This window comes from Lonchura striata, chromosome 8 (genome assembly GCF_046129695.1).
Source record: "Lonchura striata isolate bLonStr1 chromosome 8, bLonStr1.mat, whole genome shotgun sequence".
In the NCBI taxonomy this organism is placed as follows: Eukaryota; Metazoa; Chordata; class Aves; order Passeriformes; family Estrildidae; genus Lonchura; species Lonchura striata.
Window position 1 is genome coordinate 16,273,745 of NC_134610.1, and position 27,231 is coordinate 16,300,975.

At 49.8% G+C, this 27,231-nt stretch overlaps 1 protein-coding gene across 4 annotated transcripts in view; it reads left to right on the top strand.

The window, feature by feature from the left end:
* The window catches only part of SLC4A3 (solute carrier family 4 member 3), a 33,220-nt gene continuing 5,989 nt past the window's right edge, over window positions 1-27,231 (top strand). The window contains exons 1-18 of one of the 4 annotated variants that reach the window (XM_021526270.2): window positions 1-91; window positions 4,938-5,078; window positions 6,294-6,450; window positions 9,986-10,317; window positions 10,733-10,878; window positions 11,478-11,689; window positions 17,536-17,687; window positions 18,313-18,493; window positions 19,010-19,145; window positions 19,248-19,422; window positions 19,834-19,930; window positions 21,646-21,830; window positions 23,005-23,218; window positions 23,516-23,737; window positions 24,063-24,211; window positions 25,593-25,787; window positions 26,232-26,438; window positions 27,039-27,128. In XM_021526270.2, coding sequence (XP_021381945.1) covers window positions 5,025-5,078; window positions 6,294-6,450; window positions 9,986-10,317; window positions 10,733-10,878; window positions 11,478-11,689; window positions 17,536-17,687; window positions 18,313-18,493; window positions 19,010-19,145; window positions 19,248-19,422; window positions 19,834-19,930; window positions 21,646-21,830; window positions 23,005-23,218; window positions 23,516-23,737; window positions 24,063-24,211; window positions 25,593-25,787; window positions 26,232-26,438; window positions 27,039-27,128 — 2,904 coding nt within the window. In that variant the 5' untranslated portion in view covers window positions 1-91; window positions 4,938-5,024. The other 3 variants (XM_021526271.1, XM_021526272.2, XM_021526275.1) reach the window with 3 other exon arrangements.

The window sequence follows — 27,231 nt, forward strand, 5'->3', positions numbered from 1 at the left end:
CGGCACGGCACGTGTCGGGCGGAGCGCGGCGGCGGGGCCGGGGCGCGGCGCGGCGCGGCGGCGGGCGGCTCTCCTGCTCCGGCGGTGCGAGGTACGGGCCGGAGGGCGGGGGGTGGGTTGTCCCTGCGCTGCTGCCCAGGCTGCAGCAGCTCCGCCTGGCTGCCCTGCCCCGGCCCGTCTGCGGAGCGCTCCGGTGCTGCACGGTGCGTGGCGCGGTGCGGGTGGCTGCCGGTGCGGGGCATGGTGCATGGCATGGCACGGTGCGGGGCGGTGCATGGCAGGGGCACGGCACAGCACGCAGCGCGGTGCTTGGGGCTGGTTGCGGCGCGGCTTGGAGCAGTCCCGCGCTCCGCGCCGTACGGGCTTGCAAGGCACGGAACGGACGTGGTGCAGTGACCCCCGTGGCTGTCTGTGTCCCTTTCCTTCCCCGACTGTACGTGTGTCTGTCAGAGCCGTCCGTACATCCAGTGGAGGGGTGGCTCATTGTTACTGTCTGCTGTCGGCACTTCGTTCTGGAGTGAATTTTGTTCCGTGTGTTCGTTTATGTGTCTGTGGATCATGCAGGCTCCGTCCCGTGTGGTACCCTAAGGGCCTGTTGTGAGGGAGAGTCACGGAACAGACTGTGCTTCAGGAGTGAATGGCTGTGATGGTTCATCCAGGGTAGTTCAGTGGAGTATAGGATTCATTGAAATATTTAAGCCTTCTAAAGTGTTTGTGTAATAATACAAATTTAAACATAGCCATGTGAGAGAGATCCACAGGTTAAAACCTTCATGCCACAAAACTTTGTGTGTTTACTGTCTTCTGTGCTGCCTTTTCATTCTGGTACGTGTGTCTTGTTCCTCGGCCATGACAGAGGAGAGGTAGGGGCAGCGCAGCCCACTCCTGTTTCGTTTGGCTTTGAGGCTGTGAGTGTCACAGTAGCATCCAAATGCTTTGATGTATGCAGCAGTACCCCTCCTGCTCCTTTTCTCCATGGACGCGCACATCAGTATTTCTTCCCAGGAAAATCTTCCAAGGCCTCTAATCCTTCTCCTTTGTGAGCTCTTCCCATCTGTGTCTATCAGCCAGAGTCCCTTCTCCTCCCCTGTCCTCAAACCAGCTTTGCCCCTGTGGCTTTATCCTTATCTTAACATCCACTCCTAGTCTAGACACTCCACGGCTAAATTATTCTCAGCCAATGGCCAAGAAATTAAGGAAGAGCTGCGGAGATGGATGTGGGACCTGAAGGCTGTCTCCATGCTGCCGCTTGCCCACGGAGCTGGGGCAGCCTGCCTGTAGCATCACTGACTCATCTTTGTTGCAAAGGGACAGTGTGAACTGCTTGCCTGGGCCCTCAAAGATGTGCCAAATTGCATTTTTCTCAGCAAAACAGGGAAGCACTGGCACTGTGAAGCAGCCTTTGGGGATGAGGGGGAGCCCCGCTGGAGTCCCTGTGAGCAACATGTGGGAAATGCTGTAGCTGCCAGCATTGCAGGGACATGCCTGCTCACTTTCCTTCAGAATCCGTTAAGCCTAGATGGTCAGTACAATGTATGGTGATTTTTGTGAGCCAGTTCTGTTTACTGATGTGCTTGTGGAGAGAGCGGGGATGTGTGAGTGCACACAGTTTGGCAGGCTGTGGATTTTTCTGGCCTCCCTTTGAATCTGGCCTGCTGGCATGACGCTTCTATTACTGAAAATTACTTCTAGTGGGAATGCTGAATCACGTACTCCCCATAACCAGGAGATACAGTAGGATGAAGGTATCAGTAATTTGCTTTTCTTTAGTGGTGTTTGTTTTTTTAGTTTCCCATTTTATCTTATGTTCTTACGGCAACCCAGGCAGTGATGCCAGCAGGCTGGGCACTTCAGCATGATTCTTATTAGCAGAATTCTGCTTGATACTCCTTTTACGTTTCCATTTTAAATTTTAACCTATTCTAAAGTCTCTTTATGAAGGGCTGCCTGACAAAAAAATAATCTTTAGTTGTGTTTTGCACCCTTGAGATCTTTCCAGACTGCTGGTTTGTTCCATCCCCATCTTAGTCATCCCATATTGTGCTAGATAAAATTAGCTCCTAACCTTTCCTTATAAATCAATCCTCTGGCCCACTGGCAAAATTTTGCTCTTCTCTGAACTCCATTTGTTGAGGGTGGTAGAAACACCAGGCAGGATCCCGTAGGTTTCCATCCCACCTTCCTCCAGAGGTGGCACAAAGTAAGGGGCAGGTGGCCTCTAGTGGCCGTGGACAGCCGTGAATGTGCCGAAGGGGAGCAGCAGTGCTTGCAGGCTGTGAGCTTTCCATTCTTCAGGAGCAGGAGAGCTGGTAGGTTTAGAATAGGAGAACACACCTCTCACCTTCACCCCTTCTCTCGACCCTACAGCATCAGAACCTTCTAACAGTTGGGCCCCAAGGCCTGCCAGCTTGAGATGCCCACACATCACATCCTGCTTTCACAGGGTGGTGAGTGGGGCATTGATGGAAGGCCCAGTCCCTCTGAAATTTCAAAGCAAGTCCCCAGGGCCCTCTTACTGCTACTACAGCTGTCTGGCTTTTAGCTGTTCAGCCTCATTAGAGTGATGGCTTCAGCATAATTCTGAATGTGCTGCTATGATGAGTAAAGAAAGACTCAGTGCTGGATTTTCCCTCCCTTTTAACTTTGTTTAGGCAGTCGGGCTTTAGTTTTAAACTCAGTATAACATCTTAGAAAGCTGATGTTAATAGAATATATTTTGCACCCAGTAGTTCTCCAGGATGTGGGTTTCTTCCCTTCCAGAGCACAAAATGCCCCTGGAGCCTCCTCCTTGCTTCAGACATGCTTGAGGTTGACCTGAAACAAAGCACATTGCTTCACAACCCTGCTAATAGTTTTAGTTTACTTCAAAGGCCCCACAAGGCATGTTAGTGGCACAGAGGTGAAGCTGAGCATTAGCATTTATTTTGTTAAATTACCTTTACCATTTTGCTAAGTCTTAGGGATTCTGCCTCTATAGGAGCTGCTGTCCAAAGCTCCATTATCTTTTTACCCCCTAAGTTATAGTCCTTGCAACATGTTTTTGCAGTTACTCTGTAGCTGTGCATGTTCTGTTCCTTAAAAATGTTCAATCCTTTCTTTAACAGTGGTGATGCTATGGCCCTGCAAAGTGAGGTTCCCCTGCCAGCTTTTCCCACTGGAATAAAATGTTCCCTGCCTTCAGTTTCAAAAGTATTGCTATTTGTTTTCATGGAATTATACCCTTTTCTTGAATTTATGCAAAAAAAACCAACAAAAAAAAAAAAAAAAGAAAGTTAAAAAAAGACATGTATTAACCTTTTCTCTATGATGAATCCTACAAAAGGGATGGCCTGGATACTGCATTTGCTGTTTAGATGTCTTTCTTGGCAGCCTATTTCTCTTGAGCTGTTGGTGTCATACTGAGGATGAAATTAGTGATGAGTCCAATGAAGTGTGTTTCAGGGGTTTCGTTCATTATGTTTTGACTTGTTCCTGATAATTGGGAAGGTAGAGCAAAGGAACATTCTTCATCAGTGGTCACATTAGCTCTTCAAAATCTTGCCTTAGATGGCCCTGGGATTTTGGGTTTGAAAAAAAATAAATCTTCATGTAGGCAGAGTAGGCAGGCTGTGGACCTTCTGGAGATCTATAAAGGTAGAAGGGATGATGAAGTGGCCTTACTGGTTTCATCCTTAGACAATCTTTAGTGTTTTAGTCACCTGCCTTGAACAGTGTCCCGTGCTAGGTACTTCAGATGAGACAGTAAGAAACCCTTCAGCAGATAGCCAGGACACAGACTGCAATACTTACTCCAAAGCTTTCATAGCTGGAGAATAGCTTGTTCTGAAAGATGGGTTTAACTTCTCTTAATTTTTTTTGTCATAAATACAACTCGTTACCAGAGAGATGGCCAAGCTATCCTCTGACATTGCAGTGTTTTGCTCCTTGATGACATCACTGAAAAAAAATGTTTTGTCAATTCTGAATTCATTTGTATTCTACCCTTGTAGTTTTAACGAATGTCCCTTTTCTTGTGCTGTGAGCTGAGGACACTTTGCTTCTCCCTGTGCTCAAATCACTGTGTATATGCTTACATCTTCTCTGTTCCAGATGAGTTTCTTGGGATCAGTGTCTTCCCAGTGCCAGTCTCTGTACCATCTCCAGTTCTTCCTGTGCAGCCCATGCTACTTAGGCTGTGCTACTGCTGTAGATGGCTTGACCGGAGGTGTTTCTATGTTAGTCTGTATCCCTTGTCAAGTGTAGCAGCTCTTTGCCTTCCTCACCCGTAGTTGGATATTGAGCAGATTATTCCTTTGTGCTGTCCTCAGGGGCTTGTGTATCCTTCAGCCCTGCCACTGCTGACAGATCTGAGAAAGATCTGCAGCCTGAAGGTTGGTCTCTTTGCCTGTAACATGTATTGTTTTGTGTGTGGTGTTTGAATGATGAACTGTTTGTCCTTGTCCTATCTCTGTGGTCTGCACAGCTCTCTCTGTGGTTCCTTTTGGCTTTTTTTGGGATCTGTCCAGTTAAAGCTAGGTGCCACAGTACCACTCTGCTGCTTGCCCCTGGCATGTACTCCCAGCACCTGATCTCTTCGACTGTTTCTTTCCCTGGTGGTCAGTCACACCCCAGCTTTGCACCAGTGGCTGAGCAGGAAGCTTTTCTTTCTCTTGCACAGCCCGTGGAGGAGCTATATATTGCTGCTGTCTCTATTGGCCCCTCTGACCTTTCAGAGAAGGACAGGATCCCATCTATCCCTGATCAGCTGGAGCTGGTGGCCAAAGCAGTGTGGGCTGGGCCACTTGCCCCTACACACTGCTGGGGAGAGGCCTGTCCTAGTGATGCCAGGGAGGTTCTCAAAGGGCCGCTGAGGTGACCTCTGGATCAGGAGCCAGGGGTTTGAGGGCAGTGGCCAGCAATCTCCCACGACATTCCCTTGTCCTGCCCTCTCTCCACAGGTTATGCCACTCTCCAGGTTTGCTGGGTGCCTGCCGGTGAAAGAGAAGGGTTGATATTTTGCCCAGGCCCTTAGGTCCTGAAACAAAATGGCAGCTGGAGAGTCCCCTCCCGTAGGAGATGTCTTCATCGACTTGCAGCAGGTGAGGTGGGAATCCAGCAGCAGGAGCAGCAGCAGTGGGGCTGTCTCTTCCCCGGAGCCTGTGCTCCTGCAGGCTCAGAGCAGGACTGGTGTCCTGGCACCATGCTGCAGTGGGACACAGCCTGCGTTTACCAGGGACAGGTCTGCATGAAGCATGCCCCGAGGCTGCCCATGAGCCTGTATCCTCTCCACACAGACAGCAAACTGTGGCTCAGAAAAGGCCAGAGATTGCTCTGTGAGGTCCCTATGCCTTCACACGCTGTTGGGTAGGGTATGCAAGTGACAGGAGGAGCTGATTGGCTTGAAAACAGACTGTCCCCATTTGGGCTTGGGACACCTGTGCTAAGGTGAGAGGAGAAGCAGGCTCACCCACAGACACAAAGCTGCTCCTAGGCCATAGCTGAGAACAGGGATGTGAGGAGAGGGATCTCTCAGCTAATGCTGCCTTACTCCCTCTTTCTGCCTAGCAGATTTGTCACAGTTGGGCCTCCTCCTGTTTCCATGGAAACACGGGAGTCCACAACAGCTCCGCGCTGGCATTTCGGCTATATTGATGGAAAATTTTACCAGCTGCAGCTGCTCAGGAGAAAGAAAGAAAAAAAGGAAGGGCAGGGGGCACCTGGTGATACTCATGTCAGGGCACTTCCACCAGCAAAAGGCAGAGAAGTTCCCATTGCCTGAAACAGGAGGAAAATGGGCAGAAAAGCCTGAAGAAGGTATCCAAGAGGAACGGGGAGTCTCTAGATGTGTGATGGGGAGGTGGGAAGGCACAGGGTGGTCACTGACACAAGGGCAAGGATGTCTCCCAAGGGGAAATACAGAGGAGGTCTAAGAATGAGAGAGATGGCAGACTGGGCAAAGGGAAGACCAGAGAGCAGCAGTTAAATCTGAGGAGAGAGAAATTCCAGCCAAACAAAAGCTACGCGTTTCCTCTAAATGGGATAAACAGGCGCTGGCATATTCCTTTGATACCTGCCACTCGAGAGGTGTGAAGGATCACTAAGGTATCCCTGCAGAGTGTGCCTTGGAGCTTGATGGTCTGTTCTGGCACTTGGTTTTGTGCAGAGCTGTGCCTCTATGTGAGAAATTATGCCCCCAGGCCTGTTGTATGGAGCCTGGTGCTCCTTAGCAAGCCAGCACTGTTGGAAGGGCAGGAGGATCTAGAGGGCTTTAGGGGTCTGCCGTGTTTGATTCTTACCTGGCGGTTTCTGTGCAGGGCAGAGATGACGCAGAGAAAGCCTCTCCTGGTGCCGAGGACGATGAGGACTTGGATAAGACTTTGTCAATCGAGAGATTTGGGGACCTGATAAGCAAGTCAGCATCAAGCAATCTGGAGAAGCAAAGTCGCAGCTACAGTGAGAGAGATTTTGAATGTATGTAGGTTTTGAAACACTGTACCCCCTTCCACCCTCACCACCAGCCCTCACTCAATCCCACCTGCCCTGCAGCCTTGTGACAGGATGGCAGATTGTATTAGCCTGCTCTTCACTTCCTTCCTCCAGAGCGTTCCCAAGGTGCTATGTACACACAGTTTAGCACCAGTGCCCACGGCCTGTTTCCAGTCTGTTCCTGTTTTCTCTGTCTCCATGGGCATAGCTACTGCACAGCCCACCCAGCAGCTGTAGCTCAGCCCAGGGTGTTCGTTCACCTCCTAGACCAGCCTCTGAGACCTCTGCAGTTACTTCACCAAGTTGAAATTTCCAGTTTAATATATCTTTTCTTCCATGTGGCTGCAAAGAAACATCCAAACATGACCAGAAGCCAGGCTGCCCTCCCCAATCTGAAAGCAGATGGCTCCAGTCAGACATGCCTGTGTATCTCTAAATAGCACTCAAGAATCCATCGGGCTTATCTGATCAAAGCAAGGAACTGCAAAATAAAAATGGAGTGTGAATTTAAAGTGCTGTAGTTATCTCACCTGAATTCATTTGAGCAGTATATCTATTCCTCTATCTGCTCTTTCACGATGAAGGCAGCTGATCTGCCCAAAGTCACTTCAGGTGTTAAATGAGAATGTACCAACAAGAATGACCATAAGCTATTGCCTGGTGTAGGTGGGTTATGTTACTTTGTAGTAACAGCAGTGAAGGGCAGGAAGAGGCCCCTATCCACCAGCCTGTTTGTGTGGCAGACACGTAGCAATGGTTGGGAGATTTTCCCAGTCTGTGGCTCTCCACAGACACATTACTGCTTCTTTTCCAGCTTGGCTTTGATGAGATACAACCTTGGGAACATTATGTCCCAAGTACATCACCAGGCTGTTTTCTGCTTGGCCACTCATTTCCAATGGCTGTAATAAAAGCTTGCTGGTAAAAGCCTGTTACTGTAGTGCACCTCAGCTGCTGTTTTTTTGCCTGTGTCATTTCTCTACAGAGGCTCCATTCAAATAACACTTCCCATCTGGGCTCACATGGCTGCAAGGTGCTGATAGCTTTGCTGTGGGTTGAATTCCTGTCCTGTGCCCGCAGGACCTACCTGCTCAGAAGCTCTGCCTGTGTGCACAGGTGTGCTGGTTGGCTTGGAGGACATGGATGATCTGCTTGAGCATGCATGGCAGAAGCTTTTTGAAAATTTGACTAGAGATTTGTACTGTTTGGGGTTGGGGTTTTTTCCCTTATTAATAGGAGAATCATTTTCCTTTTGTAAGAATCAAGCTTGTTTTCCTTTGAACTTCTGATGTGTTTCTGTTGTCTAGGGCTACATCAACCCTGGTTATCAAAAGTTTTATGCAGTTTGTATTCATACAGCTGGAAGATCTAGTTAGGTCATTAGACTTTTAAAGATAACATACCACCCCATAGAGGTGAATGTTCTCTGGGTTTAGAAATGTTTCCTGTTCTAGTCAAAGCCAGGAATTCCTATATCTAGGCTCTTCCTTCTGGGCTCCCTATCTAAATTACTTTCTCATATCTCTTGTATCAAGTTCACCAAGAAATGTAATCAAACATCTGGGACACTAGTTTGGCAGAAACTTTCCATACAGGCAGGCAGTGCAAGGAGGGGAGCATGGAGGGAGGGCAGGGACTGGATGCACAGGAGGCCAAGGAGGAAGAAGAGGGAGGTATGAATCCTTTTGTGTTTGGAAGAGGTGTGTTTTTCTCACTTCCAGACCACATCTGTGGAGATGTGATCAGTTGACCTGAGGAGGGCTGCGTGCAGGGGTGAAGAGAAGAGCAGTGCTCCCCTCTTCTGTGCCAGATCACACACCATCACTGCCCTTCCCTGCAGCCCAAGGCTTCAGTTTCTTTCTGAACTAAAACATAAATGTTTCTGTCTTGGACTGAAGTGAACAAGCCAGAATGGAAAGATGGGCTGTGTCCTCATCAACAGCTTTGTGCTGTTGAAGAAGCAGCATGTGTATAGTTGGGGGTCTTCCTTGCTTCTTATATTAGAAATTCATGCCTGACCTACCTGTGGCATGCTATGGAAGTACAGCTGCAGGACAGGAGGGTCTGTCTTCCACATCTTGTGAATGAAATAGGGTACACCAGTTAAGTCAAAGAAAAAAACACTTTTGAGAGAAAAGTGTTTATAAAGTGCCCAAACTCTTTCCAATGTGCAGATGTCTGACCATTCTAAATCTCCTCTAATCTTGCCACAAGCTGCTTCTTCTGAACCAAGGGGATGTGTGAAATATCCCTGCTGTTCCCAAGGGGGGAAACAAGGAAGAAAAGACTTGAGAAACCAAAGGAAAGGAAACATGACAGCAGAACAATGAACCTGCCTGGCTCTCCCAGGGAGAAGGTTACAGCCTACATTGAAAATGTCCTTTGAAGGTAGTTTTCACTATAAACAGATTTTGCTGCCATGTCACAGGAAAGCTGGGAAGGAACCAAATCTAAACCATCTGGAAACAATTGCTCAGGAAGAGCTGCTGAGCAACACCCCCTTGCCAAGTGGCTAGTGCCCCCTGATTTCAGCCTCTCCGGGTGCAGCCCCAGGACCTGTGCATCCTGCAGACTGTCTGTGGGAGGCTTTATGCCTGCAGCTAGCCCTGGCAGCAATGGTTTCTCTTTCTCTCACAGTGAGATGCTGAGCTTAGTCAGTTCCCTGCCTGGTGTGTTGCCTTTGTTTAGGATTGAAGGCTCAGAAATGCCCTTAATTTCTTCTCCTTCTGTAATTCCCATGACACCCAGGTCAAGTCTGTATGAATTTCTCATTCTAGATTAGTTTAAAGAAAAGTCCTTCTGCCCTGTTTCTTTACCCTGGTTTTTAAAAGACAGCCTCCTAACTGAACCTGAATTTCAGAGACTGGTACAACACATGCCCTCAAAGTAACTGGGATTTGGACTTAGGTTACTTCTGCACTGTTGTTCCTGTGGCTGTGTAGGAGGAACTTTCTTTCAAAGCCTGGGGGGATAAATAAGCTACGTCTATTCAACTCAAAGAAACATTATGCAGAAAAGAAATAATTATCAATTAGGATGGAAAAGACCTTTAAGATCATCAAGTCCAACTGTAAACCTAACACCAAGTCCATCACTAAGCCATGGCCTAACTACTAACTAAAAAGTCCCAAAAAAGTTTGTAAAAGGCCCAAATTATGCTTGTTTGAGGATGCAAGAAACATTTCCCCATGTTTAGGAAGGAATGTTGCCTGTGGCAGGTCACTGCAGCTCTGCACAGCCATGCAAATGGCTTTTGGCAAAACAGGGAGAGTGCTGCCTTCCCCAGGGCAGTGGAGTTGTGTTGGGGTAGTTTGGCATTGCACAGGGGCTGTGTCCCCACCTATCCCAGGCTGGACACAGCCTGCTGCATCACTGAAAGAGCTTTGCTATGTCCCTGTGGGCTGGTGGCTCTCCTTGCCCTTCCTGGCCCTTGATCTTCAGACCATGCTGTTTCCTGGAGGGGCGCCTGGCAGGTTCCTCCCAGCCTCTTCCTGCCCCTGACTCTCTTTTTCTCTCTCAGTCCACCGCCAAACCTCGCACCACATCCATCATCCCCTTTCCACTCACCTCCCTTCTGCCCTCAAGTTCCAAAAGAGGCCACCCCGTGCCAGCAGAAGGAAAAAAAGAAGGAGGAAAAAGAAGAAAACCTCAATACCTCCCTCAGAGGTGACCCCCACCATCCAGGAAGAGGACGAGGAGGGAGAAGAGGAGGAAGAAGAGGAAGAAGAAGAAGAGGAAGAAGGAGAATCTGAGGCAGAGGAGGTCCAGAAGAAAGAAATCTCTGCAGAATCTGAGGCTGAAGCTCGTGGGAAGGTCACATCCCCTAAGCTGGAGTCCTCAAGCAAACCAAAGGCAAGGCCAAGACATGCCTATCTGAATGGGGCTTGGAGTCTGGAGGGAGGTTGTACGAGGGTGCCAGCACATATGCTGATCAGGGATAAGAAGTTGTAGCTGTGCAGCATTGTGGGAAGAGGGTTTTTGTCCTTGCCTAGTAGAGATGTAGGACAGTAATAGGTAAGTCATTGCTTGGTGTGGGTGCAGGGGTGGGTGTGCATGAGCATTTTGGTGCTGTAAGACCCATGGGGGAAGATCAATGTTTCAGTTCTTAGGTTTTATTTGTATAGTGGAGGGCTCAATATGACCAGTCCTAGGGTATGGGGCATGTGGGGAAAGTCATTGTGGCCCATTTTGGGGAGGATCTGTGTGCCAAGGATTGGGGTGAAGGCTTTCTGCCCAGCTCTTGCTGTCAGGACTGTTGTCTCTGCAGTTCACTGTTGGCAGCGATGAGGAGGAGTCCAGCAGCACTCCGGCGGCTCCCGTGCAGTTCCACGTGGAGGAGGAGTGTGGCATCCTGTCCCCCATGCCTCGCTTTGCTGACCTGCTGCAGGACAAGGGCCCTGCCTCTCTCCACAGGTAGGTGAGCAGTGCCAAGCTGCCTGCTGCTCTCCCCAGCTCAAGGTCACTGCACAGAGTCTACCTGTCCCCAGGGGCAGTGGCTGTGCTTAGCCTGAACTTGCCTGCTGAGTCAGAAGGGACATGGGCCCCAGAGGGAGAGCATCGGTGAGCAAGAGGGCTGCTCTCTGATGGGATGATGATTCCATGGGACTTCTGCAACCTCCCTGGGTCCATGGGATCCCCAGAGTGCAGGGTTAGAGGCACTGGGCTGCACACCTTGTACACCTGGAGTACTTCAGGTGCACCTGGAGTTCCCTTCCTCCCAGCTAACTTGTGCTGTCATGCTGAGCTGCAAGCTGGGAAGCCCCAGGAGGGGACCGTGAGGCCGTCGACTCGGGTGTAGGTCCCTGACACTGGGCACAAGCTGATCCCACTCTGTGGTAGGGAAGAGGAGGAGCAGAAGGAGCAGCCTTCAGGTTTTGCAGGAGACAACTCCTGGCCCTGCTCCTTCTCAGGGACTGCTGGTCAGGGCTGGGCCATGGGACCCCAACCCCTGAGGGCCACTGCCCATTGTCATTCACCCTGCTTACTACTGTCAGTCTCTTTGGTTCCTACAGCCCCCCCGGGCCTCGAGAGCGTCTGTCACGTGGGTGGGAGAAGCGCAAGGCCTGGGGCCAGGTGGCGAGCGGACAGCGGGTTACCTATGACTTGAAGGAGCGGATGTGCATCGGCAGCATGACCACCCTGGAGAGCGCGGCCTACCAGCGCGTCCCCACCGACGAGGCCGAGGCCCAGATGCTGGCGTCCGCTGACTTGGACGGCATGAAAAGTGAGGCTTTACAGCACTACCTGCGTTACCAGTGCGTGTGTCCCTTTGTCCCGTGCTTCTCTTTCTCCCCTAGCAGCCTCAGGCATGGTCTTCAGCCTGCCACAGCACCTGGTCCTCACCTTCTTGTTCCCCAGATCCTTCTTTTCCAGCAGTGTCTCATCTGTCAGCTTTGCATTGTCCACAGCAATGATCCTCATGTTTTCTGCATCACTATTCCCACCTACCCCATGGGTGCCTGCTCCACCACCCACCCCCCGTCTTCTCCAGTTCAGGGTTCCCAGTATTTCCCTGAGACCCAGCTCTCTCCTCTCCTGACACACTTTCCCAGCGATCAGCCCTCTGTGTGACACGCTGCCAGCTCTGCTATTGCAGAAAACCTGAGGTGAGGAGCCTCCCCTCTCCTCTGCTCTCCTGGCAGGGGCAGCTGCCTCCTCTGGAGCGCCTCAGAGGGGGACTGCCCCTGTGCGTGGCACGAGGACAGAGACAAGAGACGTCATGGAAATGCACGCTCCGGGCCTGAGGACATGGAGAATTCAATAGGTTGCTCTGCAGGCTGGAGAGGGAGGGAGACACCAGAGGCGAGTGAGGGAGAAAAGCTGTGCTGCTCATGCAGCCTGCCTGTGCCCGGGCCACGGGTGCTGCATCCCTGGGCATCTGGCGAAAGACCCCACAGAAAAGCGTGGACCCTGCTCTGGAGGAGCTGGTGGGCAGCCCCCCACGGAAGCATCCCTGGGTGGAGCCAGTCTTCCTGGAACCTCGTCAGTCCTCAGAGCTGCTGCAGCCGGCACCTTCATGCCCCGTGAGCAGGGGAGCGAGGCACCGGGGCTGGCCCCAGGGCTCTGGTGAAGTCCCCACAGGGGGACAGCTTGCTTTCCACACCTCAGCCTGGCTATCCTGGCTCCTCATCTGAAGGCGTGTCATTCATGACACCTGACCCCTGACCTTCACAAGGACAACATGACAACCCTTCAAGAGAGAGAGAAGCCAGCAAAGGAATCAGAAGGGGGCAGCAGCCCGGAGGTAGTGATAAGCACCTGTATTCGCAACTCAGTCGGCTATGAAGACTTTGATGAATTTGCCTTCAATTTTGAAGACTATGATTTATGGGAGGCCATCAGAAACCATCTGGGCTACCCAGGCGGGGAGCCCACCTGTAAGTACCAGAGCAGTGACCTCATGGTTGCAGCTGTAGATCAAGCCCCCAGCTATAGTGCATAACTCCCTCCTGTGTTTGATGTCTGTACCCTCTCCATGTCAGGTTGATCTTGTGGTTTAGAGGAAGTACAGTTTACCCCACTGTGTGTCTGGGGACACCAGAGGAGTTGTGTGATGCCTGTGTGTCTGCATGAGGTCTTAGTACCAATGTGTTGTAGTGCTGAAGTGCTTTCCTGTGTGTGTCTTGCTCGAGCAGCTCCAGAGGCAGCTGCATCTTGCTCTTTGTGCTTATCAGGATGTGGCCCATGCTGTGGGCAGAGGAAAAGTAGCTGCTCTGAAGTGTGTATAAGGACAAAGAGATTTTCCCTTCCATTTGTAGCACAAGGTGACAGTGTGCTGCTGCTCTTTTTGCTGGAATTGAGTCGAGGTGCAAATCTGACAGTGGAGGTGGGTATCAGGTTCTAGCTCTGCACCGTAGCCTAATTGCCCAAAGGAAAAAAAATAACGTAGTCTTTGTATCTGCATGCTTGAGCCTGGCTGTGATACTAGCTGATGGCTGGCTGGGGTGCCTGGATGGGAGAAAAGAGGAAGAAAGGAAGCAAGAGTGTGAAAAGAAGGGAAGGAGAGAATAGGAATCTTGAGAGTCAAAAATGTCTTCCTGTTCTCTGCATCTGTTTCTGTACCTTCACAACCCTTGCAGAGAAATCTCTGAGCCGTCTCAGAGACCGTGCAGAAACCAGAGCCTCACTCCCATCTCTCACAGGGGTCCTTCCTTGGTACATGATGCTAAAAGGTGGCCCACCTTGGGAGTGATACTGCTCATAGCCATGGCTTATGGGTGACTGTTCAAATGTCCTCATCTGGATCATGTGTTAATTTTTCAAGGGATTTTCGGAGTGCACATGGGGGGGGCGATGTCCCAGAACTATCCCACTAAACAGCTTTACACAGAGAAGTGCAAAAGCAGAGTGATTGTAACAGAAGCTCAGGATGCTTTAGTTCACCTTCTACCTCTGCCACAGACTTTGATCTTGGGCAAAAAACTTAATTTTCCCTGTCTCTTAGTCCCAGAATTATGTTCTCTTTTTCATCTGTTCCATCTTTACATGCCTTCAGGAAAAGAAGTCTTCCTATGTGCTTCTGCGGGACCAGCTAGTGAGGATTAGCTTCTGGCTGTTACAGTAACAAGTCTGCTACTTGTTACTGTAAATTGATAGAGCATAAAATAGTAGCAAAGTTCAAAATAGAAACCTGGAGCAAATTGGTCCCATTAGCTATCCCAAGCTGAATGAACTGTAAATTAAAAGTGTAAAGAAATTGTTCCATGTTCACCTTGGAAAACATGGATATTCTTGGGAAGGTAGAAGGGGCAGGTCACTCTGCAAGGTGTGATAGTGCATCACTTACAAAGTGGGGAAATTGAGCTCTCTAGTAGTTAACACTTTCATTGATTGCTACAGCTAATACTGTAGGTGCACTATACAGTCAACTCTTAATTATATCTGTATAATGAATTCACATTCTGGATTAGTCCTGTAGAAAGGTATGACAGGGTGAGACATGGCTGAGACACCAGAGTCTATTTTGTGCAGAGCCAGTTCATTTTCAGCCAGTGCCACTTGCCCAGCTATTTACTCCATGGCAATGCCTCTTCCAGGGCCGGCTCAGATCCAGGAGGAATATATTGAACAGAATGGAGTCCTTGATCTCCTTGCATTCTTTTAAGTGTCTGGAGCATGGGGAGTGCTGGACCTGGACACCTGGTTGGCAGCAGGGGTGAGCTATCCCTATCACATTGGACTTAGCATCAGCCAGGAGAGACTTGGACAGGACAGTAGCTTTTTCCAGAAGCCAGCATGGGGCTGTGTCTTACAGTATATTGATTAGCATTTCATTTAGTCCGGTTTTAAATATTTCAAGAATCTGAGTTTTAAGTGTCTTTTTCAAGAGTGCAAGTTTAAAATATTTTTTGTCTTGCTATACTTAACTATTGGGGTGGATGGGCAGTGTGCATTGTCCTTGTGATGCCAGGATAGCCGGTTGCTCTCTAGTACTGATACAAATACTTGGATGCCTCTTTCTGGTCTTCCTTCTTGTGGATTGAGGAGAATGAAAGGAGGGGAGCAGGAGCTATTGAAGGTGTAAATTGAAGGCAATTGCGTGCTAGCAAAGGCATTCTTGGGGAAGACTTTAAGCAGTGCAGTCATATTTGCCATATTCAGATTTAAGCTGGTGGAAAAGGAACTTGCTCATCTGAAGAAATCTGACTGTGGAAGCTAACGTGACAAGATCATCTTCTGGAAGAGACTGTAGGAGATGCTGTGTGGGAGGGTGACATACCAGTTCATTGTAGTGGAGCTACCATAAGAATTGCTCTCTGTCCTCTGATGTTACCACTGTCTTCACACCTGGGGAGCACTGAAGAGGACCTACAACAAGAGCAGTACTCCTTGGGGAGTTTGGCTTCAAGCAAGGACAGACATATGCTCTCAGCATATCACCCTTTGGTCTCAGTCTAAGATCCTGTCCTGAATAAGGACTTTAGGTGCTCTCTTGAGGTGGACTTTCACTGGGGAAGGCACCAATCTGACAGGACACAGAAAGAGTCTCTGTAGAGCAGCCTGGAGCACTTCAGCTGGGTTCTGCATGGGACACCCAAAGCCAGTGGTTCTCCTAAATTAAGACCAGGTGCCCACCCTGCTCCTATGATTTGTAGCCCCCAGATGGCATCTCAAGAGCCACAAACATTACCAAGGAAGAGCAGCAAAGTAAATCTCCCCTTAGTCTGCTGTAGGTAGGGCTCTGAAGATGTGCCTTCACCAATGCTCTCTGACCCTGCAGCACTCTGATTCCTGTCCCTGTCAGTGAGTGTGGGAGTCATTGGAGGTGCTGTCAGGAAACATGGCTCCTTGCTTTTTATCTGTCCTCCAGCTGTTGTCTGGCTAAGACTAGATACCTGTGGATGTTTTCTAGGGTTCTTGTTGAAGAGCACTGTGTAATAAGTTGTCATTGCTGAGAGGAAAGCTTTCTGTCTTCTGTATAGCTGGGTAGAGTGTACTCAGGCCCCAATTTTCTAGGGACACAGTGAGGAGTCCCAGGGTGCATAGGAGAATCAGAAGCTGCAGGGATTGGAGCAAAGGTGCTGATACCAAGATCATCTCCGTGGTGGACTGCTTGTTTCATGCATGAGCTCATACTGAGTGTGCTGAAGTGGCTACTGTGCATGCAGGAACTGAGAAATCCATGTGAAACTCCATGGAAACCCCACACGTGCCTGGCTCCCAGAAACGTTCGTAGTGGTTATTGGGCCATTATTGGCTCCTATTGACATTGCAGTGCAGTAAGTGGAGCAGGGAGGAGTCCCGACATCAGCAGGACGTGCATCAGCAGGGCAGCCAATGGGGGAAAATGCCCTGAGGCTCAGTATTGATTCATTTTATATTTAATTTAGTGACCCAGATTTCCAAGGTGCAAGGCCATGGTATGCCTGGCCTGATGCTGGGTGTGTCTTTCCATGCCAGAGGTGTACAGATATTTTTCTGCAACATCAAAGAGACCACTCAGACTTAAAACCCTGTGCTTTTTACTGTCTCTCATACCCTGAAAGCTGCAGGTCTTGAAGCTAAGTGCAGAAAGACATATGCAAGCAGAACATTCACCCCAGCCAATGGAGAGCTGCCCTTGCTCTGTCAGGGAGAAGACCTTAGCATTGTCTTAAAAGCACAGCCAGCAAGCCTCAATGGACCAAAGCTGAGCAAAAGCCCTGATTCCATAATCTAGTTGGACAAGCCTGCCCATCCTGAAACCAGGCTCTGAGGGTTTCCACATTCCTGTGGGTTGTCCATGCTGAGAAAGATACACTTGCTGTCTCTGGGCGGCATCCAGGGAAATTCTCCCTGGCAGGCTGTTGCCCAGGTGCTGTTTCTCTGGCATTGCAAAAAGGCTAGCATTGTGGCTGCATTTTGGTGGGCACTGGCTAGCCAGCAGCACAGTGATGGGTCTGTAGAGCAGCCTTAACAGCCTCTCTGGAGGCTTTGTGAGGCTTTGCCTCAGCCAGCCAGTCTCTAATGCAGACCTTTCCGAGGGCATTACAGCAGCACTGCGGATCGACTTCACTGCCAGCCTCCGAGCCAGCCCCAGGCTGCAGTGTTATTCTAGAGTCTCGTCACACAATTAAATAAAACAGACATTGATATTTCCTTATGTCTCCCAGACCAGCAGCTAAATATCTTTCCCTTTCACTGCCCTTTATGCTTGCTGAGCACCAGGCCTTCCCCTGGTGCAAGAGGTGAGACCCAGCCAGGTGCCTGCCTTTGCTGTGTGGGTGCACAACTGTGCAGGCAAGGCTGCAGGTTGTGTTTTGTTGGGGGACTATGGGGAGGATTCCCACACCACTTGCTTGAATACCATGAGTAAAAGAATTTATTATGATGCCCCAAGTGTATGCACAGCCTAGGAAGAAGCCTTCTTTGTGAAGAGGTTAGCTCACAGACATCTGGAAGAGATGGAAGTAGGCAGATGAGGCAGAAAGGATCTTCAAAGTTCTGGAAGATGATGGTGTGTTCTCCAGCTGCAAGGGCTTTGATAGCATAAGTTAATGAGAGAAGGACATGCTTGGATGTGTTTCCCTGCCAGACAGTGTGTATCCACTAGATAAATTGGTGGCCTTTTTTCCTTTCCTATGTCTTCAGGCCACCGCTTTGAAGATAACCCAGGTGTGAGGAGGCATCTGATGAAAAAACCATCTCGGAGTCAGATCACCAGGACAAGCAAAAAATTAGCATCAACTCCATCTGTCAAGAAAAAGAAGAAGAAGAAGAAGTTGGATAGAAAGCCCCACGAGGTATCCATGTGCTGTTCTCCCACACTTGTTCAGAAACCATAAATCAGGACTAGAAACATGCAATTTATAAAGTGATAAATGTGTTTCAGTATAATTAATTATTTACATGACCTTGAGGGTGACATTTCATGCTATTATCTATTACCATGAGAGCCGAAAATACACTTTTTTCAATATAAGGGGAGATTTCCCTGAAACCACAAAGCTTTGACCTCAGGAAGACATTAAAAGTCACAGAAATGGTGATATTGTTGTGGAAGTTGGCAGCACAGTAACATCTCTATCTCTGGTAAGTGTGGGAAATTTAGGGGGAGACCAAGAAGAAGGCAGAGGACAAAATTGCAGTAGTTTGGTAGAAAGGGATGCAGCATTGCATCATTCTCTCCTTTCTGTCCACACCATGTGACCTGGAGCTTTCTGCTGCTCCATGTGCTGGTGGAAGCTCCTGCCATGCTGTCAGTGATCTTTATCCTGGCTGCTTCTGTGCAGTAAACCTCTGGTTAAACTATGGCAGGTTTGTTCCAGTAGCACGTCAGACCAGGCAGTACCTTGTGAGGAGAGCTGAGATTTCCTGTGTGCTGCTAGTAGAGCTGTATGCATCTCATGTCCTCATAACCCACACTAGGTATTTGTGGAGCTGAATGAGCTGGTGGTGGATAAGAACCAGGAGATGCACTGGAGGGAGACAGCCCGCTGGATCAAGTTTGAGGAGGATGTGGAGGAGGATACAGCAAGGTGGGGGAAACCCCATGTGGCTTCACTGTCCTTCCGCAGTCTGTTGGAGCTCAGGAAGACTATTGCACATGGTGAGTGAGGAAGAGCAGACCAGGGTTTGTCTCATGCTCTAGGACAGGTTTTGCTGGATAGGTCCCTCACTGGAGGCATGAAGCAGTGTCTGTGTCCAGGCTTCATGTAGGGTGTGTGGAGAAAGACATCCTGCAGCCTGTTTGCCAGGGCTTGCATTACCTCAAGGGTGCCTGTGTTGGTTCCACACTCTGCTTTACTGGTCTCAGGCACGTGGAAGCTGCAACCCCCAGCTGTGCCTTGGCCAGCAGGCCTTGGACCCATCTGTGGTGTGGAAAAGCAAGTTTGGTCAGAGTGGGAGACTGAAATGAAAGGAGATACCAGAATTGCCACTGCATCTTGGAGCTTTTGGGTTCTCTTGGGGCAAGGGTTTACAGAAAGGACAGTTGGGCATTTCTCGGCTGATTCTGTACCCCAATCAAAGTCTGGCTCCTGGTGAAACAGCTGTGTCCCCATAGTGTGAATGCAATGGGGAGCATTGCACTCTAGGAGCTGGGCTCTTCCCCTCATGCTGGCAGGTGCCGTCCTCCTTGACTTGGAGCAGACCACTCTGCCTGGCATTGCTCACCTCATGGTGGAGACCATGATCATCTCTGACCAGATCAGGGCAGAAGATCGAGCCAACGTGCTGCGTGCTCTGCTGCTGAAGCACAGGTGGGTGGCTATGGATGTGGGCTCTCAGGGCCCGGGGGTTATCTGTGAGCCCCAGGTGGCAAGGGAGGCAGGTCCCCTCATGGCCACCACTCTCCCCCTCAGCCATCCCAATGATGAGAAAGAGGGCTTCTTCCCGAGGAACCACTCCAGCTCCAGCATGAACTCCATCGTGGGAAACCACCATCACAACCACACCACAGACACATGCGTGCCCCTCATGGGGGAAGAACGCATTGAGATGGCTGACCCCAAGGCCAACGAGACTGAGTGCAAGGAGGTGAGGGTGACCTGGGGGCTTACTGTGTCCTTTACCACACTCTGGGGACAGCTGCTGGCTGACAGCAGGCCATGGTGCCTGCCTCTGAGCCCCTTTATGGGGAAACCTTGTAATTCAAGAACTGAGCTCCCTGCATCACCTGGAGCGCTGGAAATAGGGTCACTGCATTATGATTTTGGTACCTAGTTTTGGCTTTGCACTGTATGCAGATGTCTGCTTGAACATGTAATGGCAGAGCAGCTCTGGCACTTGCAGGGTGGCCTTTGCTGTGAGGGTGCCTTGCTGTGAAGCAGGCATTGGGTGTGCAGCCAAGGCAAGCCCAGCTGCATTTGTGCAGTGGGGTGCAAGGCTGTGTAGGGAGACCAAAGCATGGGGCCTTCACCCTTACTTATTTGTATTCTTTCCTGGCAGAAAAACCCTCATCTTCATAACTCTGAGGGCCATCGTAAATACTTGAAACTGATGGAGAAAATCCCTGAAGATGCAGAGGCTACAGTGGTCCTTGTGGGTAAGAGGTGGCATGTAGAGTCCCCCAGTGACTAGTGCAGATTCTGGTGTGGCCCCAGCAGTCTGTGCCCTCACTCCTGGGGGATATTTGGTCATCTCATACATGTTCAGCTGGGGAGTGAGCCTGGTACACTCCCTCATTTGGTGATGGTTCATGTTCTGTTTGTGTATAGCAAACATATGGCCTGCCAGGGTACTTCTTTTCCTAAATTAAGAAAGAGGTTCATAGACACTGCTGCTGGAAGGGCCCAACTTAGGAGTGGAAGTCCTGCCAGGCTCACAGTATGTCTGGTTTTGCCACTCAGAAATAGGTGAGTGGTACCTGAGGGACTGATGGCCAAGCCATCACCATGCTCTTTGACCATTGCTGCTCTCTGTCTGGCCTCTTAACACCTTGCCAGCAGCTGGGCCCTGTCCCTGGCCAGTGTTGACTGCTGGCTGTGTGTGCCAGCAGGCTATGAGTTGACAGAAGCAGGGCCTGGCTGGTGGCAAGGTCTCAGGTATTGACTGTAGCACTACCAGGACATATTTCTCTGTACAGGAGGGCTCTGAGCAGGCATGCTTGAGCATCAGTGGACTTGGTGCCTTCTGATTACAAGAGTATGCCTCTCGGCACTTTGCTGGCATTAACTTCTCAGCAAACCAAACTACACTACAAGAAAAGTAAATGTCATTGTCTACCCAATAGATTAAAAGCTCAGGCAAAGAGGCTTGGCAGCTCAACCAAACTGATACTTAATCGCGATGAGGCCAAATCAGGTTCATAAGTGCACTTTTGAGTACTCTGTTAAACATTGGTTTGTTTCTGAGCTAAGACTGTGTCTTGGAATTTGCTTGGACTCTCAGAAGGCCCAGATTTACCAGCCTGACAGAATACAGCTCTTTTCTGGACACAGATGGCAGAAAGATCTGTAATAATGCCAGTGAAATACCAGTATTCAATAAACATTTGTGTTGGGTATGTGAAGGAAGTGGCTGGTGTGCTGGAGGATGCAGGAGTACTTCCCAATCTGCTAGGAGCTGAGGAGACTGCCAAGCACTGATGAGATGCAGACATTGTAAAACAAAATGTGCAGTTTGCACCTATGAGTCTTTAGAGCCCTGACTTAATTTTCTCTGAAAAAAAAAATTGTTTTGGAATACAGGGAACATACAAAGTAACAGAAAAAGCTCATAGCTCAAGGAGGGAAGAACAGTGAGCCAGTACCTATAGGCTGTTTAACCTGACATCCTTCTTGGCCAGCATAGTGGCAGAGCTAATATGGGATTCAATTAATAAAGAGCTAAAGAATATGAATGTAATTATTGCCAAGCAGTAAGGTTTATGGGAAATAGGTCATGTCAAGCAAACCTGATTTCATTCTTTGATGAGATTAGAAGTTTGTTTGATAAAAGTAACATGTAAGAGGTTTCCTTCCATAAGTGGGGAAAAAACCTTCTGATTTAAACCTAGCCCCTTATAATGTAAGTAGAACCCATCTGTAAGGGATTGAGAATGGGGTAACTGAGAGGCTAAAGAAAGTAGCACTGCTTTTGATTGATCAGTGAAACACTTGGAGCAGTCCTCAGAAGTTCAGTGCTATGTCCATGGTCTGGAGAAAGTACATGACTGCAGGGCTTGTAGGAACCTCCAAAACCCCTGTCTCTGCTGTTAAAGGCAGCCCAGTACAGCTCACTCCAATGATTAACTCTGCTCCAAACATTGTCCCCTGGCAGGTTGTGTGCAGTTTCTGGAACAGCCAACCATGGCCTTCGTCCGACTAAATGAGGCTGTCTTCCTGGAATCTGTCTTGGAGGTCCCAATTCCTGTCAGATTCATCTTTGTGCTGCTGGGACCTAGCCAGGCCAACATGGACTACCATGAAATTGGCCGCTCAATCTCCACCCTCATGTCTGACAAGGTGAGGAGCTGCTGGGGAGTGATGCTGTGAGGGAGCTTTGCTGGCTCCTTAGAAGACAGTCCTGAGATGAGAGCTGTGCAAAGGCTCTGGTGGGGTAGGCAAGTTTGAGCACCTGGGATTTTTAAGATCAGTCCCCCATCTCTCTAGATGGCAGTGAAATTGATCACCTTGGTAAGGAATTAAATGTAAAGGAAAGACAATCTGAGCATCTGCTGCACACATCCAGCACAAGAGGATCAGAGGTTCACAGGTCCTTCCTGCTGGTGCCACATAACTAAGCAAGTAACAAACCTTCCTGTACTGCCACTATTGCCATTTTCACTGAACTGGGGACTAAAAGGCTCAATCAGAAAAAGTGCCTTAGAGGTAGCAAGACTGGAAGATTCCTTCCCTGAAGTTGTGTGGGGCTCAGCTGAGAATGTGTTTTTAGGCAGAAGAGGTGAGGTGCCATTCCAGCTTCAGTGCTGTGTTTGTGGGCTGACCTCATTCATTTGAGTCTCTGGTCCTCTTGCTGGAAGAGCAGAACCAGCTGCTGCAGCCAGGGCTGGCCACAGCAAGGTTACACAGTCCTGGCGCCATGGAGAGAGTACAGTATCATTTACATTGAAGCTGTGGCTCCAGAGAGTCTGTGTGCTGCAGGGACCTTAGCTGTCCCCTACCTCCTTTGCAGGCTGTTCACTCATTCATCATCCTCCAGCCTTTTCTCTGGAGGCATGTTCCAGAGGCAGTGCAGCACTTCCACCTGTTTGCCAGCACTTCCCTGCCTGGTCTCCTTAGTCCTTCCTTGCTAACCTGCTCTTGCTGTCAGAAATATCTCTCCTTTTCTGCCTAGTTTCCTTTGCATGGCTTCCCTCATGGTGTAGATGCCTATTTTCTTGCTCTCTTTCTGTCTCCCATGTGGAGACTCCCAGGAGTCTCTTGCATGCCCTGCTCAGTTCATTATTATTCTGCTTTATATCTATGATGATTTAGGACTCTACCAGCTTCTTCCTCAGAACAGGAGGTGGGATTCAGGAGTGTGGGTCACAGAATGGCAGTAGGGAGATGAGTAGTGGATGGAGGGGGAGAATGTTGCTCTAAAGGTCACAGCAAGCATTGTGTTTCCAGGCTGTAGTAGCTGTGTCTACTCTTGGTCTGAGCTTTCTCCCTCTCTCTTTTTCCCTGCCCCTTCCAGCACTTCCATGAGGCTGCATACATGGCAGATGATCGTCAAGACCTCCTCAATGCTATCAACGAGTTCTTGGACTGCAGCATTGTCATCCCCCCATCAGAGGTGGAGGGGAAAGACTTGCTCAAATCCATTGCCACCTTCCAGAAATTGCTGCTGAAGAAGAGGAAGGAGAGGGAGCAGAAATCCATGAAGGAGGGCACTGCTCAGGAAGCCAAAGGTCTCTCCATTCACATTTGGGCAAGTTTGTGCCTAGTGCCCTGTGTGCACCAATGGGCCCTCCCCTCCCAGAGGCTGGCAGAAGGGTGAGCAGGGCCTGGCTCCTGCAGTGGGGAGTGGGGAGCAGGGCAAGGGGAGCAGGACAGTGACTGGTGGCTGGGGACAACTGGAGGCAGTGGGATGTGCTGTTGCAGAGGGCCCATCAGGCTAGTGCTGCTCTATGAGATACTGGGGAGAGGGAGAGCCCAAGGGCTCAGCTGTGTTCCTTGCTGAAGCCTTGCCCTCCATGCACCTCCAGAGCTGTGTGAAGTGAAAGCTGAGGAAGAAGAGGAGGAAGCTGAGGATGACCCTTTGAAGCGAACCGGGATATTTTTTGGAGGTCTGGTTCGGGACATAAAGCGCAGGTACCCCAAATACCTCAGTGACATCAGAGACGCCTTGCACAGCCAGTGTCTCGCAGCCGTTCTCTTCATCTACTTTGCTGCTCTCTCTCCTGCCATCACCTTCGGGGGACTCCTAGGTAATGGGCCTGCTTTCTGGTCTGCTCTTTGCACTCTGGGACACTGGCTGTGTCTGTGTGATGCTGTTCTGGGGTGGGCTTTGGTGCTGTTCTCTCAGGGAGAGTGGCAGTGCTGTGCCTCAGCTGCTGCCTTGTTCCCTCCCTGCCATTTGGCCTCTCCAGCCTTGGCTGCCTGGGCTCCCTCCACGCTCCCTGCCTAACACGGGCACCTCTGACTGTTGGCATGGGGACCTGTCTCCTCTGTCTGGAGCTGTGCAGCCTGCCTGTCTGTGGTGATGGTGCCTATGTCCAGGCTATAACACTCATACATTGTTCTCTTTCCCAGGAGAGAAAACTGAGGGTCTCATGGGCGTCTCCGAGCTGATAATCTCCACCTCGGTTTTAGGGATCCTCTTCTCCCTGCTTGGAGCCCAGCCACTCCTGGTCATTGGCTTCTCAGGGCCTCTTCTGGTGTTTGAAGAAGCTTTTTACAAGGTACATGTGAGGCAGTGTCTGTGCTTGGCACCTGCTCACTCTGTCCTTGCTCTGGAGAGGGTGGCTGGCATTTCTCAGCTCTGTAAAGGGTCTTTATTATTGTGAAGTCTTTGAGTCCTTCCAGGCTGCTCTCAGCTCAGCCAGGGCTGCCCTTGGCTCTGCTGACACTTTGCAGGTCCCACTACAAGGACTTCTACCTCCCATTGCTGTATCCATTGTCCCTTGAGGTGTGACACTGATAACAACACTCTACATGCTGACTGTGAGGAGAGCACTGTCTCCCAGCTCTGTGCTGTAGCTTGTTGGCATAATGAGCACTTGTAGCTGCATCCTAAAACTTTATTGTTCTTGGGGCTTCCTTTGAAGACCATTTCATCACTTTTATCTGTGTCCAGGCTTCATTTTATAGGAGCTCAATAGCATTCAGTGTACCTCCCATTTGGGACATAACATTCAGGTACCATCCCACCTCTAAGGGTGATTCCAAGGGTGTGTGGAGAGGTATCTTGGCCAGCCAGGATGGATATGTTTCTTTCTCAAGTAGCATGACCTCTTTGCTTTTGAAAGCATCCCTGTATCACTGTACCTTTAAGCAGTGTATCTAATTTTTCTCCTTTTCTCTGACTCCCAGCATGTCTGTGTCTTTGAAAAAGCATAGTTTTTTCTACAGCTGGATTTTCACCTTGACAAGAGTTTGGAGCTGGTGTTGCTATTGCAGAGTGGGAATTTCTCTGCTCTCCTGTGACCACACTTCTCACTGACCACTTTTGTTTTGTCCAGTCACTGTGAACAGAGGAGTACCTCTGCCTGTGGCAATACTGAGGAAGGCTGCAAAGGGAGGGGTATGATTTGTCCTGGAAATAATTGGTGTGTGTAGAAGAGAAGAGGCAGTGGAGATTGTCTCCTCTGTGGTGGCAGCCTGGAGCCTTTTCTCCACACACATACAAGCGTCTGTACACAGGGTGCTGTGTGAGATCGTGGCCTTTATGCAGCAGGATGTAGCAGGATGCTCAGGCTCTCCTTTGTAGGGAACAGGCTTGTATTGTTGGGTGCATGGAACAATGGAGAGCTGTGTTTGAGCAACAGCACCGCCATATGGGTGGGATGGGGAGTGTTACGCATGGGCTGGCTTCAGCAGAGCATGAAGGAGGTACTGTTACAAAGACTGGAGCAGGAAAGACCTGCTTGGTGTGAGCTGTCAGGTTTTGATGCAAAGTCTGCAAATTTACCTGTGATTCTAGCCATGAATTCACTGATTCTGTGTTGGATGCCCAAGCAGATGTAGATGCTTTTTTCCAGGACAGTCTTTGATCTTAATGGAGAGTGGATGCAGGAGGCAGCCTGAGGAGCCATGAGTAACTCCTTCCCCTTTCCATTTCAGTTCTGCCAGACACAAGGCATTGAGTATCTGACAGGCAGAGTGTGGATTGGTTTGTGGCTCATCGTCTTCATCTTCATTATCGTGGCAGCAGAAGGAAGCTTCTTGGTGCGCTACATCTCGCCCTTCACCCAGGAGATCTTTGCTTTCCTCATCTCCCTCATCTTTATCTATGAGACCTTCTACAAACTGTACAAGGTGAACCTTCCCTGGGGAGATGGGCTGCTGCATCTCTTAATCCCTTAGCAACCTGCTGCTTTAGCACACAGGAGGCAAGGGAACAGGGCCAGCTCAGCAACAACTTTCCTAGACATTCTGCAGAGCAGTTCTTTGCTGGTCTCATGCCTCAGCCTAGCTGGCTCCTGTGCCACCACAGAGAGTGGCAGGAAGAGCCCTAATGTCTCTCTCCCCTTCTCTTCCTGCAGGAGACATTAAAGAGGGGCCACTTTTCTCTCCCCAGCCCTCTCCAGCTGGGTAGGTTGCGAGGTGAGGTGACGGATGCTGGGATTGTCCGTGCCCACCATCTACTGCCCTCACCTCTCCACAGATCAGGATCTCCGCTCCCCCCCGCCCCCAGTAGTGACACAGTGCCCCCTGACCCTCCTTGTGGTAACTTGTCTGCTGATTCTCTCACTTGCTCAGGTGTTTGCAGAACATCCTTTGCTGAAGTTCTACCCACCAAGTGTGCAGAGCAGCCCGAATGCCAGCGTGGTCTCTACGGATGCGATGTCACTGGGAACCAGGATGCAGCCCAACACTGCTCTGCTCTCCCTCATCCTCATGCTGGGCACTTTCTTCATTGCCTTCTTTATGCGCAAGTTCAAGAACAGCCGCTTCTTAGGAGGAAAGGTGAGAAGTTTTTGGGATTCACATGTCAAGGACAAGGGAGACACCAAACAAATAATGCTTCTGCCTACAGATCTTTATTCTCCAGAACACTTGGACATTCCCCAAAGAAACACCAGAAACCTTTTAAATACCTTGCAGGAGGGATGGTAGCCCACCCTAGGGTGCAGACAAGAGCTGACTGTTGATGATGGTATCTGCACTGTCCTGCTCCAGTGAGGCTACTGGAAAGTCCTTTGGACCTTGGGAAAGCTCCTTGGACTGGATACAAGTCTGTTAAACTAGAATATAAGAAGAGTTTATTAGAAGAATAGCTTTTTCTCTTTGGACATCTCTCTATGTGCAGGGTATCTGTGTAATACTTGGAACACTGTCTAAATAGGCCATCAGGAGCAATTAGCCAGTCAAATAAGAGCATGTTATGTGGGCAGTGGGATGCACAGCCCCATGAGTCAAGGCTGGGTTTCCTTGTCCTGCCCATCAGCAGTGCTCAGGTTTGGAGTGGTGCTTGGCCCCATCTGGGGCTTCTCTTTGCCATAGGCTCCCTATGCATGCATGGAGCTGGCCTGTTCCTTTGGCTAATGACAGGTCTGTGTTCTGCAGGCACGGCGGATCATCGGAGACTTTGGGATCCCCATCTCCATCCTGGTCATGGTGCTGGTGGACTACACCATCACTGACACATACACACAGGTAGGTGCCAGTGCTGCCCTCAGAGCCTCTCCTGCAGTCCAGCAGTGATCCCTGTGGCACTGGCCTGCTCTTGTGCAAAGGGGAATTTGTATTTCCTTCCTCT